This window comes from Trachypithecus francoisi, unplaced genomic scaffold (genome assembly GCF_009764315.1).
Source record: "Trachypithecus francoisi isolate TF-2019V2 unplaced genomic scaffold, Tfra_2.0 Lachesis_group11, whole genome shotgun sequence".
Classification (NCBI taxonomy): Eukaryota; Metazoa; Chordata; class Mammalia; order Primates; family Cercopithecidae; genus Trachypithecus; species Trachypithecus francoisi.
In genome coordinates, this window is record NW_022681456.1 from 38,743,087 (window position 1) to 38,758,277 (window position 15,191).

General features: G+C 46.9%; 1 protein-coding gene and 1 pseudogene across 4 annotated transcripts in view; one reads left to right on the forward strand and one right to left on the reverse strand.

Moving 5' to 3' along the window:
• Positions 1-15,191, forward strand: part of TMCC3 (transmembrane and coiled-coil domain family 3) — a 317,061-nt gene that overhangs the window by 217,475 nt on the left and 84,395 nt on the right. The window contains exon 1 of one of the 3 annotated variants that reach the window (XM_033221033.1): positions 12,057-12,310. The exons of the other annotated variants lie outside the window; for them this stretch is intronic. Within the exon in view, the coding sequence (XP_033076924.1) occupies positions 12,233-12,310 (78 nt within the window). The 5' untranslated portion in view covers positions 12,057-12,232. Of the gene's footprint in view, positions 1-12,056; positions 12,311-15,191 lie in introns of those variants that run through there. 3 annotated transcript variants of the gene reach the window in all.
• On the reverse strand, positions 6,768-8,155 carry LOC117089609 (annotated as a pseudogene). The gene has a single exon (XR_004439672.1). The product of XR_004439672.1 is annotated as a keratin, type I cytoskeletal 19-like (transcript).

Here is a 15,191-nt window from a genome sequence, read left to right on the forward strand (position 1 = left end):
GGGACTACAGGCGCCCACCACCTCGCCCGGCTAGTTTTTTGTATTTTTTTAGTAGAGACGGGGTTTCACCATATTAGCCAGATTGGTCTCGATCTCCTGACCTCGTGATCCTCCCGTCTCAGCCTCCCAAAGTGCTGGGATTACAGGCTTGAGCCACCGCGCCCGGCCCCAAGTTGTTGCATATTAAATAGTTCCTCTTAATTGTTGAGTCACAGTCCATGGTATGGATGTACCACAGTTGTTTAACCATTCACATGTTGAAGGATATGGTGCTGCTACCAGGTTTTGGCAATTGTGAATAAAGCTGCTGTGAATATTTGTGTATAGGTTTCTGTTTGAACGTGTTTTCTTTCTGGGATAAATGCCTGAGTGCAATTGCTGGGTCAGATGGGATTTGCATGTTTTAGTTTTATAAAAAATGGTCAAATTGCTTTCCAGAGAGGCTGAACCATTTTACATTCCTTCCAGCAATCTGTGATTTATCTAGTTTCTCCACATCCTTGCCAGCAATATGTGTTATAACTCGTTTTTATTGTAGACATTCTGATAAGTGAGCAGTAACATCTCATTGTGGTTTTAATTTGCATTTCCCTAATGGCTAATGACATTTAACATCTTTTCGTCTGTTTATTTGCCATTAGTATAGTCTCTTCAGTGAAATGTCTGTTCCTATATTTTGCTCATTTTTTAATTGGATTGTTTATTATTTATATTTATTTTTATTTGAGTTGGAGTCTTGCTCTGTCTCCCAGGCTGGAGTGCAGTGCTGCAATCTTGGCTCACTGCAGTCTCCGCCTCCCGGGTTCAAGTGATTCTCCTGCCTCAGCCTCCCAAGCAGCTGAGATTATGGGCACGCACCACCACGCCCAGCTAATTTTTCTGTGTTTTTAGTAAAGATAGGGCTTCACCACATTGGCCAGGCTGATTTTGAACTCCTGACCTCAACTGATCTGCCGCGTTGGCCTCCCAAAGTGCTGGGATTGCAGATGTGAGCCACCGTGCCCGGCCAAGGATTCTTTTTTTACTATAGAATTTTGAGAATTCTTTATACATTCTAGGTACTCATCACTTGTTATATGTTTGGTTTTGTAAATATCTTCCCGTCTGTATCTTGTCTTTTTATTCTCTTATCAGAGTTTTTTGAGAAGCAAAAGCGTTCATTTTTGATGAGGTAAAATACATTTTTGTACTTCTTAATGTAGCCTCAAGTCTGCAGGCAAGGCACATGTTGAAGACCATCTCCCAGGACACTTGAAGGCTGCTTGGAGAATTTTCTCATTGCTCTTGAGAAATCAATAGCATGGAATTGTTGCATTGGCTAAAAAAAGGAATATTCAATGGCAAGTTCCCTAGCCTGCAGAGTTTCAATTGAGTCTGTCTACTTTCCTGTTTTTAATCAAAATCTTGCCAAGTGGAAGTTTGGACTTCTGTGCCAGATAATTGCTAACACTAAATAAACAGCAGTGATTGTTTCTTTGCAGTCACATAGAACATGCTATGTTAGAAATTAAATGTAAATATTAAGGGTGTGGTCATTTTTAGTTGGGTATAAACCAGGTAGTTAGAATTAGAGATTCATGTTTGCATCAGGCCAGAAAGCTGCTGACCTGCAACATAAGCATTTCTATCTATCTGTCTGTAATATAGATGTGTAGAGCTGATCAGCATGTGTTCTCCTCAAGCTAGTAGAACACATTTTAAAACCCTGATTTATTCTTCCTTTTGCTCTGTTCTTATATCCTTGTGGTGGGGGAGCTTGTTGTACTTTTTGTCTTATGAATCTTTCCCCCAAAGGGAACACTTCCCTGCACTATTAAATCAAACTGGCATATGAAAAGAAATGCATTTTCCTTTCCTTTACAAGAGACTTGCACTTTTGTCTTCAACATCTGGCTTTCCTCGTGTCTCCTTCTCCCTGCTGCGATGACCGCAGGACTGAAACATCTAAGGAAGTGAGCTGCGTGAGGAGACCACCTCCTTTCTTTGTCCTACTACCATGTCGAGCACATAACTATCTTGGCAACGTTTTGGGGGGTGTCTGCCTCACTGTCTAGATGGGCTGTCCCTTCTGGATGTCTCACTCATTTCTATATTCTCAGCACCAAGAGCAGAGGCTGTCACACCAAAGGTGCTCAATAAATGACTGGAGAACTCACAAACGCCATTAACTACTTAGTAGGTGAAAATTCGTAACATCCATCATTCAGTGAATTTTCATCCTTTCCTCTTACCCATTCCAACCCCTTAGGAACAGACACTAGTTTTTGCTTATGTCAGAGTCATTTTTTAAAACCCTAATGCCTAGAAAATAAGTAGACATTTAATAATGTTGATCTCAAGCATTTATTGAATACTATGTTAAGAACTGTCGGGAATGCCTACACATACCCAGAAAGTACAGTCCTTTCCTTCAGGTAACCTACACTCTAGTGTGTCTGGGGGGAAGCATAGACCATTATCACATGAAATTTTTTTTTTTTTTTTTGAGACGGAGTCTGGCTCTGTCGCCCAGGCTGGAGTGCGGTGGCCGGATCTCAGCTCACTGCAAGCTCCGCCTCCCAGGTTCACGCCATTCTCCTGCCTCCGCCTCCCAAGTAGCTGGGACTACAGGCGCCCGCCTCGTCGCCCGGCTAGTTTTTTGTATTCTTTAGTAGAGACGGGGTTTCACCGTATTAGCCAGGATGGTCTCGATCTCCTGACCTTGTGATCCGCCCATCTCGGCCTCCCAAAGTGCTGGGATTACAGGCACATGAAATATTTTTAAAAAAAATATATTGTAACCTTTGTATTGAAAAAATTAGTCCAGACTATAATTAGTTGAGCAGTTCACAGGTCATCTGGTGTGGACTGATCACAGAAAGCTCAAGCTAGTGGCCTGAGAAAACTCTACAGTCCTCGGTGCCGCCACCAGAATCCTCTGTTGATTCTGCCTTTATTTGTGCTGTTCAAAGTTCTTGCCTTCTCTTGAAATGCTGCCCTTTTCCTTGTCTTCTTTCTGCCCATACCCTGCATTGAATGTTGCATTAGACAGGATTCTTTGGGTTGCAGGAATCAGAAACCCATCTCTAATGGGCCTGAGCAAAAAGAGGAATCCATTGCTTCATGTCACTGAAAAGGGGATCTAGGCAAGGCTGGTGTGGTGGATCGGCTGCCAAAATGGCAGTCAGCAATTTCTCCCATCTGTGTGCACATCACTCCTTCCATCAACAGGTGGACCCCATTTCTCCTCCCCTGGAGTCTGAGCTGGACTTTTGACTTGCCTTGATCAATAGAATGTGATGGAAGTGATAATCTGCCAATTCTAGGCTAGGCCTTAGGAGATTTGGCAGCTTTTGTTTTTGCTGTGTTAGAAGGCTTCCACCATGTAAAAAAATCCAACTACCCTGATGGAGAGAGGGGATTCCTGCAAGATGAGGACTATAAAAAAGTGTATTTTAAAAAGTATAAACAGGCCAGCTACAGTGGCTCATGCCTATAATCCCAGCTTTGGGAGGCTGAGGTGGGAGAGGCCAAGAGGTAAGATCAGCCTAGGCACACACCAAGACCCTGTCACTACAAAAAATAAATTAGCCAGGCGTGCTGATGCACCTGTAGTCCCAGCTACTCAGGAGAATGAGGTGGCAGGATCGCTTGAATCTGGGAGTTGGAGGCTGCCAGGAGCTATGATCATGCCATCACACTCTAGCCCAGGTGACAGAGTAAGATCTTGTCTCTAAAAGGGGAAAAAAAAGTTTTTAAAAAGCTATAAACATATGAAAATAAAGTCAGAGGCCCGGCCAGCTCCCACCATTCCAGCCACCCTAAGTCTTATAGGTGCTGACACATTATTTGTAGAAAAATCAACTCAAACTATGTTTTTCCTCTGTTCTCACACCACAAAAACAATCAACACAGAAGACTTCTGTGACCAAATGTGGGAGAGGGGTTTCCCCACACACCAAGTAAGAATCAGTTCTGGACACCACCTGGTGTCCTCCAGGTCTACCTGGAGATAGCGTCAGACCCCACAGATGGAAGGCTGAGTCCCCTAGACTGCGCTTCAGATGCCAGTCACTAGCCCAGGCCTTCAGAACTTCTGGCAGACCGGCTTCATGTTGGGGTTCCCATGACCCCTATTTTGGGTTTGACTAATTTGCTAGAGCAGCTCACAGAACTCAGGGAAACTTGTGTTTTACATTTACCGGTTTAGTATAAAGGATATCAGAAAGGACACAGATGAAGAAATGCATGGGTAGGGGAAGGAACTCAGGGCTTCTGTGTCCTCCCTGAGTACACCACCCTCCATAGATGTCCAGCTATCCAGAAGCCCCCTGAACCCTCTCTTCTTGGGCCTTTTATGGAGATGTAACTGGATAGGCATGATTGACAACCATGTAGAAATGTGACTGGACAACAGGGTATATGATCTAATACTGAGAGACTGAGTGGCAAGATCCAGCAAGGCCTGTCTGTTCAGATTCTTCTTGGCTTCTCTGCGCAACATTCTTTCCTCCAGGGTATGGGGCAGGACCCCTTCTGAAATGAGCCTTATGTCCTACAGTCAGACAAGGTAGGTCAGAGAATTTCTTTATGGCCAGCTGCATGACAGAAAGGCGGAGGAAGGTTCCTTCCTTTGGGAGAGAAAAGAACAGGTGGAACGAGGGCAGGATAAGGCTTCTAAGGCTGGCTTCTGGGATCTAAAGTGCCCCAAAATCATGACAACAGACTATTAGAGGGGCATTGGTAATTATGAGCCAGGAACCGTGGATGAAAACCAATATGTGTGTATATATATATATATCATAATGTCACACATGTGAATGAAGCCATCTTGGATACACTAGCCTCACCCAGTGCCACATGGAACAGAGAAAAGACACCTCATCTCCTTTGGAGACCTGCCCAGATTGCAGAATCATGAGCTAATGAGCGGTAGTTATTGTCGTAAGCCAATTCAATTTTTTTTTTTTTTTTTGAGATGGAGTCTCGCTCTCACCCAGGCTAGAGTGCAGTGGCATGATCTTGGCTCACTGCAACCTCCACCTCCCGGATTCAAGCAATTCTCCTGCCTTGGCCTCCTGAGTAGCTGGGATTACAGGTGCCCACCAGCTAATTTTTGTATTTTTAGTAGAGATGGGGTTTCACCATGTTGGTCAGGCTGGTCTCGAACTCCTGACCTCAGGTGATCCACCTGCCTCGGCCTCTCAAAGTGCTGGGATTGCTGGCGTGAGCCACTGCACCTGGCCAAGCCAAAGCATTTTAAGGTGATTTGTCATGTAGCTATAGCAAATGGAAAATGCTGGATCTAGTGCTCTAAAGATTTAGTAAGAAGTCTTTCTCCGTTTCATGGCTCTGCTTTCCCAGGGAGGCTGTCTTTAGATGGTGGAAGGATGTCCACTACAGCATCAGGCTTGCATTGCACTAGCTTAGCAATGCCCACTGGAAGGGCATAGGCTTTCCCAGCAGTTCTGGCAAAAGTCTAGGGATGACTCTCATCGGCTCTGATGAGCTCACATGCCTATCCCTGCACAAGCCACAGTGACTCTGATTGGCCAAGGCTGGATGACATGCCTCTCTCTGGATCCAAGGATGGAAATGGTCTGCCTCATCTAAACCATTTGGATTAAAAGTAGGAGTAGGATAGGTCCCAAAAGAAAACCTAGGTGCTGTCTTCAGAATAAGGGGTGGGATGCTGGGCAGGCTGAAACAACAAACACGCACTACAAAAGTCAAGTGTAATCCCATCTCTTTTCATAGGCCTTTCACCATCACTCCAAATTTTAAACTATTACAGCTCAAATGACCTGGTCTCTTCTTTGGTGCTTTTAGCATCTGCTGCCTTGTTGTGCTCCTTCCTTACACTTTGCAAGTAAATTCTTATTTCACACCTTAGGTAAGAACCTTTGTATTTCTTATTGTTCTGACTGCATTTGTTATTTTAACAGTGTTATATTTTCCATTACTTTCTTCAAAGAGAGGCTCTTGGAGGTATGAAAGGCACCGAATTCTTACATTGACAGGAGGAATTTGCACCTGCGCTCTCTCCTCTCTCTCCAGGGCTGACAAAACCCTAGGCATTGGCATTGCGTCCAAAGGTGGGATGTGGTCTGTTTTCCCCTTGGGTTCTGCCTCGCAAAAGGAGAACCAGATGGCCATCAGCACTGATTGTTTTCTTTCTGTTCTGGGGAGCTTGCTCTTGTGTTATTTAATTTGTATATTTTTAAAAAATAATTTTGTATGAGTGCCCAGCAGAGCAGCTTTTGGGCAACTAGCTTATGAAATAAATTTAAATGATCTAAAAAAGAACATCCTTTGTTAATTGAAATTTAAATGAGCCTAATAAAGTTTTAATTTATCCTTCTCATTGAGGGTCAGCATTCCAGGATGGAATTCTAAGAAACATCAAGACAGTAATAGAAATGGAAAGTAGATGCCCGTCGGTACCCCCAAGCAAAGCCCAACCCTGGTTTGTCAGGGCCTCTCTGAGTTTATTCACACATAAAGTGCTATTATGTTTATTTATTTGAGAAGGTACCCCTCACTGGTGATTTGAATTCCAGAATTAAGGATATCACCATATCCGTTCCTTTGAGTCTTTGTTACCTTTAAAATTTTAAATTATTCTGAACTATTGTGTATATGTATGAATGAATGTACATCCAGTGTACCAACAGTCATTTGTTAAAGAGCATTATATATTTATAATTGTGTACCCCTCTTCTATTGAAGCCTTCTTCATCTCCCCACCAGAGATACTGTCCTGAAATTTGTGTTTAGTATGCTCTTGCTTTTCTTTTTTTTTTTTTTTTCCCTTGGACCATAAAATTTTATTGGAAGGTCAGGGGAAGAGCCAGGGGTAAGGGTCCCTTCCTTCCCATCCCCTTACCCAGGAGACACCCTCCGAAGGACAGCAGAAGCCCCCAGAGCCTGCTGCCTCAGAGACCTTGGAGGCGGACAGTTTGTTGTAGTGATCTTCCTGGCCCTCGAGCAGGCTGCGGTAGGTGGCAATCTCCTGCTCCAGCCGCGACTTGATGTCCATGAGCCGCTGGTACTCCTGATTCTGCCGCTCACTATCAGCTCGCACATCGCCCAGCTGGGCTTCAACACCACTGATCAGCGCCTGGATATGCGCCAGCTGGGCTCCAAAGCGCGCCTCGGTTTCTTCCAGTGTGTCTTCCAAAGCAGCTTTCATGCTCAGCTGGGACTGCAACTCAATCTCAAGACCCTGGAGGGTGCGCCGCAGGTCAGTGACCTCGGACCTGCTTATCTGGAGCTGCTCCGTGTGGCCAGCCACCTCCCGGTTCAATTCTTCCGTCCGGCTGGTGAACCAGGCTTCAGCATCTTTCCGGTTCTGCTCGGCCATGACCTCATATTGCTTCGCATGTCACTCAGGATCTTGGCGAGATCAGTGCCCGGAGCCGAATCCCCTCCACACTGACCTGGCCTCCCACTTGGCCCCTCACACCTGATTTCCTCATGGTTCTTCTTCAGGTAGGCCAGCTCTTCCTTCAGGCCCTCGATCTGCATCTCCAGGTCAGTCCTGGCCAGGGTCAGCTCATCCAGCACCCTGCGCAGGCCGTTGATGTCGGCCTCCACGCTCATACGCAGAGCCTGCTCCGTCTCAAACTTGGTTCGGAAGTCATCTGCAGCCAGACGGGCATTGTCGATCTGCAGGACAATCCTGGAGTTCTCAATGGTGGCACCAAGAATCTTGTCCCGCAGGTCCTGGATGGTGGTGTAGTAGTGGCTGTAGTCGCGGGAGGGCCCGGGCCCCTGCTTCTGGTACCAGTCGCGGATTTTCACCTCCATCTCTCGCCGTTGGCCGCCTCCAGGGCGCGCACCTTGTCCAGTAGGAGGCCAGGCGGTCGTTGAGGTTCTGCATGGTGAGCTTCTCGTTGCCCGCCAGCAGCCCGTCGGACGCGGCCAGGACGCCGCCGTAGCCGCCGCCGTAGCCCCCGGAGGAGGACGAAGACACGAAGCGGGCAGAGGACACGGACACACCGCGGCCGCCGGAGCCCCCGTGCATGCTGGGCGCACGAAAGGCGACCCCCGGCCCAAAACGCACGGAGCCGCCGCCCAGGCCTCCGAAGGACGACGTAGCCGACGACTGGCGATAACTGTAGGAAGTCATGGCGAGGCGGAGCACGGACGGAGTGACCCTGGTCCCAGAGGCTGCGATTCGCGGAAGGACGCTCTTGCTTTTCTTAAACTTTACAGGAAGACTGGGCATGGTGGCTCACACCTGCAATTCAGCACTTTGGGAGGCTGAGGCAGGTGGATCACTTGAGGCCAGGAGTTCAAGACCAGCCTGGCCAACATGGTGAAACCCCGTGTCTACTAAAAACACAAAAATTAGCCGGGCATGGTGGCGCACACCTGTAATCCAGATACTCAGGAGGCCGAGGCATGAGAATCACTTTAACTCGGGAGCCAGAGGTTGCAGTGAACTGTGATCATGCCACTGCACTCCAGCCTAGGCAACAGAGTGAGACTCTGTCTCAAAACCAAAAACATAAACAAACAAAAATAACCAAAGAAAAACTTTACATGAATTTTTTTTTTTTTTTTTTTTGGAGACAAGGTCTCACTATATTGCCCAGGCTGATCTCAAACTCCTGGGCTCAAGTGATCCTCCCATCTCAGCCTCCTGAAGTGCTGGGATTATAGACGTGAGCTATCACACAGCCTACATGAATCTTACTGCAAGTAATTTTTTATGGCTTGCTTTTTATGTTTCTCAGTATTGTTTGTGAAATTTGTCCATATTGATTTTTTTTTAGCTGGAGTTCAGTCTGTGGCTTATTTTTTCACTTTATTGTTTATTTTCATAAGCAGAAATTTAAATTTTTAATTGTCAAACCTTTGTGGTTTATGCTTGTTGTGTCCTGTTTATTTTTTACTTGAGATGATAATAATGATATGCTTTCATTTTCTTCTGACAATTTTAAGTTGTGTTTTTTCTCCTTTAAGTCTTTAATCTGGTTTTTTATTTTATTTTTATTTTATTTTATTTTGAGACAGAGTTTTGTTCTTGTTGCCTAGGCTGGAGTACAGTGGCGTGATCTCAGCTCACCGCAACCTCCACCCCCTGAGGTCAACGGATTCTCCTGCCTTAGCCTCCCAAGTAGCTGTGATTACAGGCATGCGCCACCACACCCTGCTAATTTTGTATTTTTAGTCGAGACGGGGTTTCTCCATGTTGGCCAGACTGGTCTCAAACTTCCGACCTCAGGTGATCTGCTGGCCTTGGCCTCCCAAAGTGTTGGGATTACAGGCGTAAGCCACCACTCCTGGCCAGATTTTTGTTTGTTTGTTTTTTAATTTTTAATTTTTTTTAGACAGGTCTCACTCTGTTGCCCAGGCTGAATTCCTGGGCTCAAGTGATCCTCTTGCTTCAGCCTCCTGAACAGCTGGGATTACAGGTGCAAGCCACCGTGTCCAGCTAATTTTTTCTTTCTTTCTTTTTCCTCTCTCTGGTGTTGGTTTTTGTTTATGCTGTGAGGTACGGATCAATTTTTTTTTTAATCCAAGTGAAAAGGTAGATCATGCCACTCCTTTGCTCAAAAATTTCCAAATCTTCCCATATTCCTCAAAATTAAAGTTCTTAAAATGAACTGAAAGTCCCTATATGATCTGGCCCTCTGAAATATCTCTGACCTCATCTCCTTCCAGTGAACACTGGCCTCCTTGCTCTTTCTTGAACACTCCCAAAATGTTCAGGGCCCTTGACTTTCCATTTGTCGGAAATTTTCAGATGTCTATACTTCTGGCTTCCTCATTTCCCAAGTCTCTGCTCAAAGATCACCTTATCACGGAGGACTTCTCTAGCCACCCTAGCTAAAATCTCGCTCCAACACACACACACACACACACACACATACACACACACACACACCCTCAACGTTTGATACTTCTCTTCTTTCAAAGAACTTACCCGAAAAACTCTCTGGGCCTGGTATAGTTGTGTGTTGGGGTAGCAGTAGATGGGTATTTTAAAAGTGTTGATTTAATTTTTTCAATGGCTTAAGGACTACATGGGACTTTCAATTTCTTCTTAAGTTAGTTTTAGCCGGGCGCGGTGGCTCAAGCCTGTAATCCCAGCACTTTGGGAGGCCGAGACGGGTGGATCACGAGGTCAGGAGATCGAGACCATCCTGGCTAACACAGTGAAACCCCGTCTCTAGTAAAAAATACAAAAAACTAGCCGGGCGAGGTGGCCGGCGCCTGTAGTCCCAGCTACTCGGGAGGCTGAGGCAGGAGAATGGCGTAAACCCGGGAGGCGGAGCTTGCAGTGAGCTGAGATCCGGCCACTGCACTCCAGCCTGGGCGATAGAGCGAGACTCTGTCTTAAAAAAAAAAAAAGTTAGTTTTAACCTTGCCTGTACAAAAATATATTTTTAAAATTAGCCAGAAATGGTGGCGCACACCTGTAGTTCTAGCTACTTGGGAAACTGAAGTGGGAGGCTCCCTAGAGCCCAAGAATTTGAGGCTGCAGTGAGCTATGATTGTGCCACTGCACCCCAGCCTGGGCAACAGATACCCTATCTCCAAGAAACATTTTTAAAAAAATTTTACTTTTTGAATAGTTAATATATGCCCACAATGTAAACATTCAAGTTTCAAAAGTATACACAGTGAAAAATAGATCTCTCTCCTATCTCTGCCTTCTAGCTACCTGGTTCCCTTCTCTTGGCATCAATTTCTTGTCTATTTCCCTAGTTTCTTGTTTATCCTCCCAGATATATGTCATGCATGTAGAAGCACATAACATATATTGTTTTTACATAAATAGTGGAATGCCATATATATTATCCTGCACATTGCTTTTTTTCCACTTAACCATGTACGTTAGATATGCTTCCAAAGCTATTCATAGAGGGCTGCCTCATTTCTATTCCAGTTACCGAATATTCTATTGGATGATGTACCATCATTTATTTACCTAGTCTCCTTCTGAAGGATAATTAGGCTGTTCTGTCTTTACAGTGGCCTTCTAGCCAGTGTGTTTTGCCCATCTTTAATAGCTGCTTCACCCTGATGTCAGATATACCTTCTCCTTCAACTTCCATTCTCATGCTATCATTTGCCTGTTCAGGAACCTCCAGCAGCTGCCTAGTTCCCACAGAATAAGGTTGAACTTCTTACCCTTGAACAAAGATCCTGCATGGTCTCCGCCTTCTTTTCCATCATGTCTTCCTGTGTCTGAGGACACTCCTCAAAACGTGAGGTTTTCCCAAATGTACCTCTGATTTTGGGCACTCCAAAGTTTTCTTCAGCCTGCTCTACCCTCCCCCTTGAACCCTGTGAAGGGCGGGGCAAATCCTTCCCTTCCCCTGGGCTGGTCACATTGGGCTCTAGGTCCTCTCTGGAACAGCTGCACTTTAAATATTTCAGCCCAGTCTCCCACTGTACACCCTACAGAGCCAGCACAGGTGTTCTGAATTTTGTTTGGGGTTACTGATACTTAAATTGTTCACCAGTGGTCCTTCCTCTACGAGACTCCAAATTCCTTGTGGGCAGGGACTGATCACTGGGAATGGGGAATACTAAAATGAAAAGAAATCCTGATTTCCAAGTAGCTTAAAACATAAAGGTGAGCCAGACATGCAACATTAAAATACACAACACAGTAGGATCTTAGTTTAAGTGAAAGTATGCTCTATGCTCAGGGCAATTGTGGTGCGGGGGAGTCTTTTATTTTATTTCATTTCTTATTTTAAATCTCTGGTCTCTAGTCCAGGGTCTGGTACATGACAGCTGCCCAATAAGTGCCTGTTGAATGAAGAATAACATAAAAAGAGGCATCTAAGGCAAGTGTCAACTTCTTGCGGTAACAGCCACCTTTTATATACAAAATAAGTCAACAGATAGTGTAGTGTGGATGTCGCTCATCTTTTGGGGAGAAAGAGGGCTGTGTGGGAGGGGGTGGAATCAAGTTTCGGCCAGGGAGGGAGGCGAGGATAGGCGAAGACATTGCCCGCCGGATCGCGGGTGGGTGGGGGGTCCCGGCGGCTGCGGGGCGCGGGGGAGGCGGGGAGAAGGGAAGGGGGAGGAGACTCTCGCCTCCTGCCCCGCCTCCCCCACCCCGCGGCGGCGGCGCAGGGCGGCCGCGCGGGTGTCGGCACCAGAGGCAACAGCTGCAGCAGCCGCGCCGCCCCCTCGCCCGCGACTCCCGGGGTGAGCCCGAGCACGGCCGGCAGCTCGCGGCGCGGCAGCCCCAGGAGACGAGAAAGTTCCCGGCCCGAGCGCAGAGATGCCGGGCAGCGACACGGCGCTCACCGTGGACCGGACCTACTCGGACCCCGGCCGGCACCACCGCTGCAAGAGTCGGGTGAGCGCCGCGGGCTGGGGGGCGGCGGGTGCGCGCAGGCCCGGGGGCGAGGCAGGCTGGGGCGGCGGCTCCGCGCTAACCCACGCGCCCCCTGCGTTTCGCCGCCGGCCTCCGTTGCCGCCGGAGGTCCGTACTCCCAGATCCTCCGAATTGAAAGGGTGGGCGGAGGGGGGGCGTCAGAGCCCGGGCTGCGGTTCCTGGACCCCAGGTCCACCTGCCCCTCGCGGCGCCCAGGTCCCCGCGCTCTGTGCGGGACGCCTGGTTCCCCGACGGCCCGCGCTCCGCCTCCCTCCCCGCCAGGGAGCGCCCGCCGCGCCGCGAGGGAATCCCGCCACCCGCGGCCACGCGTGTCCGGGTCTCTGGGGTCTCGCCCCGGGTGTGACGGTGCCCTCCCCGCCGAATGTCCCGGCAGCCGCCCGTCTGCCGATCCTTGGGGCGTGTGGCCGGAGCCCGAGCGCGGTGCGCAGCCGGATCGCGGGGAGGCGGCGGACGGGCTCTGCCCAAGTGAAAAGTCAGAATCTTTGCGCTGCCTTGCCGGAGTTTCGAGCCAAGCCGAGCAGGCGCCCTCGCCATTGTTTGCAGTGTAATTTGCTGTTGCTGATTTTGGCTGTGGGTGAAAATAGCTCATTCTGAGCCTGCTGCAGAGACGAGCCCTGTAGGGCTTCAAAATAAAGACGGAGGCCGCAGCCCGAGCGCGGGTCTCTCCTGGGAGAGGAATCCTTCGCCCTCCCCGGTGAATACCTTTGCCCTCCCGGGCTGTTGAATCGTCGAGGTTGGATGTGAGGCTCTGTAACCCGTTCTCCCCACGGCTGATTGAAGTGCCATTTAACAAAGCACCTCCTCCACGCTGGCATCTGTTCTGGCAGAAGGCACCTGGAGTTGTTCTTTGCTCCGCCAACTACTTACTCGCTTGTCCGAGAACTGGGGATTTGGGTACCAGCCTCTGTGTAAAGTTCACGGAGGTAGAGCCGGGCTCAGATTCTGGCCTACCACCTCCGAGATCGAGAGACCAACTGGATGAAATAATAGCAACAGTGACGGGGTTATGTCGCTGCCCTTAGTGCAGAATTTGGGTCTTCACTCATAATTTGAAGTAGTAATCGATTGCCCCAGAAGTGAAGCAATGAGTCCCTGGTTTATTGCCCACTTTCCCTTTTTCCTTTAGCATCTGTTAATCATTTTGAAAGAATGATTTGAGTTTTTACAGATTGAATATATTCGGTGGAATAATACCTCGTGCTCTCATTTCAATCCCCTAATTCTCTTATTTTTGCACTTTCTTTAAAAGTTTCCTAACAATTTGCTATGAAAGTAACCAGAAACTCCATTTGGAATAAACATTGAAGATCTGTGCTTTCCCACAGGTAGACGTTTCTTCTTGGATAGCTGTAATACTAGTTAACAGAACTATGAAGAAAAGGAGATCATTTTCAAATGCATTTGTAATTGAGAGGATTCTGTAAAGTTAATGTTGCGGACTTAAAAAAATGTGAAAGCTTGTTTTTTCTTGTCACAACTGTGATTTTCTTTGTGTAAACAAGATTAGTAATCTTAGCGGGATGGATGGCTCATTGTCAACTCATTTAAGTGGTTTGGCAAAACTCATGCAACTTTACAAAACTCACTCTTCATAACCTGTAAAATGGTGGTGATAAAGTTTGTGCCTCAACTGCTTAGGTGCAATGTGGTAAAGGAAATGTGTAACATAACTGCAGACTGTGTTTCTGCCACATCTGCCACTGTTCCCTGTCTACACCAGTCTTTTCTGTTAAAAAGTCAAAACCTTGTATGAGAGAGATTTCTTGATTTTCTTTAAAATTCTGCTGACCGGCGGGGGACAGTGGCCCACGCCTGTAATGCCAGAACTTTGGGAGACCGAGATGGGTGGATCACCAAGTCAGGAGTTCAAGACCAGCCTGGCCAAGATGGTGAAACCCCATCTCTACTGAAAATACAAATATTAGCCGAGCGTCGTGGTAGGCGCCTGTAATCCCAGCTACTCAGGAGGGTGAGGCAGAGACTTGCTTGAACCTGGGAGGCAGAGGTTGTGGTGAACTGAGATCGCCTCAGCCTGGGTGACAGAGCTAGACTCTGTCTCTAAATAAATAAAACAATTCTACTGACAATGTTACTGTACCTGCTGCCTTGTATTGTTAGCATGGAGATACCCAATTTTTAATTAAGCTGTGTATTCAAACTGAGTTAGACATTATATGTGCTGATTATCCAAAATTAGCACATTGGGCCAGTCAGATCTAGTAAAGAGAAGAAATCAGAGAAGGGCTAGAACTTTAGCAGACCATAATCACAATTTCTGCTACAGTGATGCTGGACTTCTTGAAGTCCCAGTTTAAACTTCTCAACTATCTGCTTTTAGGTTTTTTATTGCTGAGACAGTGAGGAATATGTAGAACTGGCGAAATTTTTGTAAACTCATAAGAACTTTTCCAAGCAGGGTTGATGTAATTTCAAGTCTGTCCTGAGGCTACAATAAGTCTGTTGTAATGAAGGGAAAACAGCAATTTTACTGTGCAGAAAGTATTCATCCCCTTAAATGATCGTAGCTCCTGTATTGTGGAACTCACTTAGATGCAGCTGTAAAGATACGTTTCCCTGACACCCTGAAAGTATGTGATGCAAGAGGAAAACATCAAGTGGTAATTTCTTGATGTCACCATCTCCTTGGGAGGAAACTAGTATAGGATTTAAAAAGAACCCTTTTATGAACTCGTTTGGTAAATTAGCTCCCCTAAAAATGCTAATGAGAACTGGGGGTTCATGGGAAGAATTGATTAATCTTTCAGGGATATGGAGTTTCTGCCTAGGAGTGGGCTAAGACTCCATGAGATGAAGTTCTTCCTAACTGAATAGTCATTTTTTA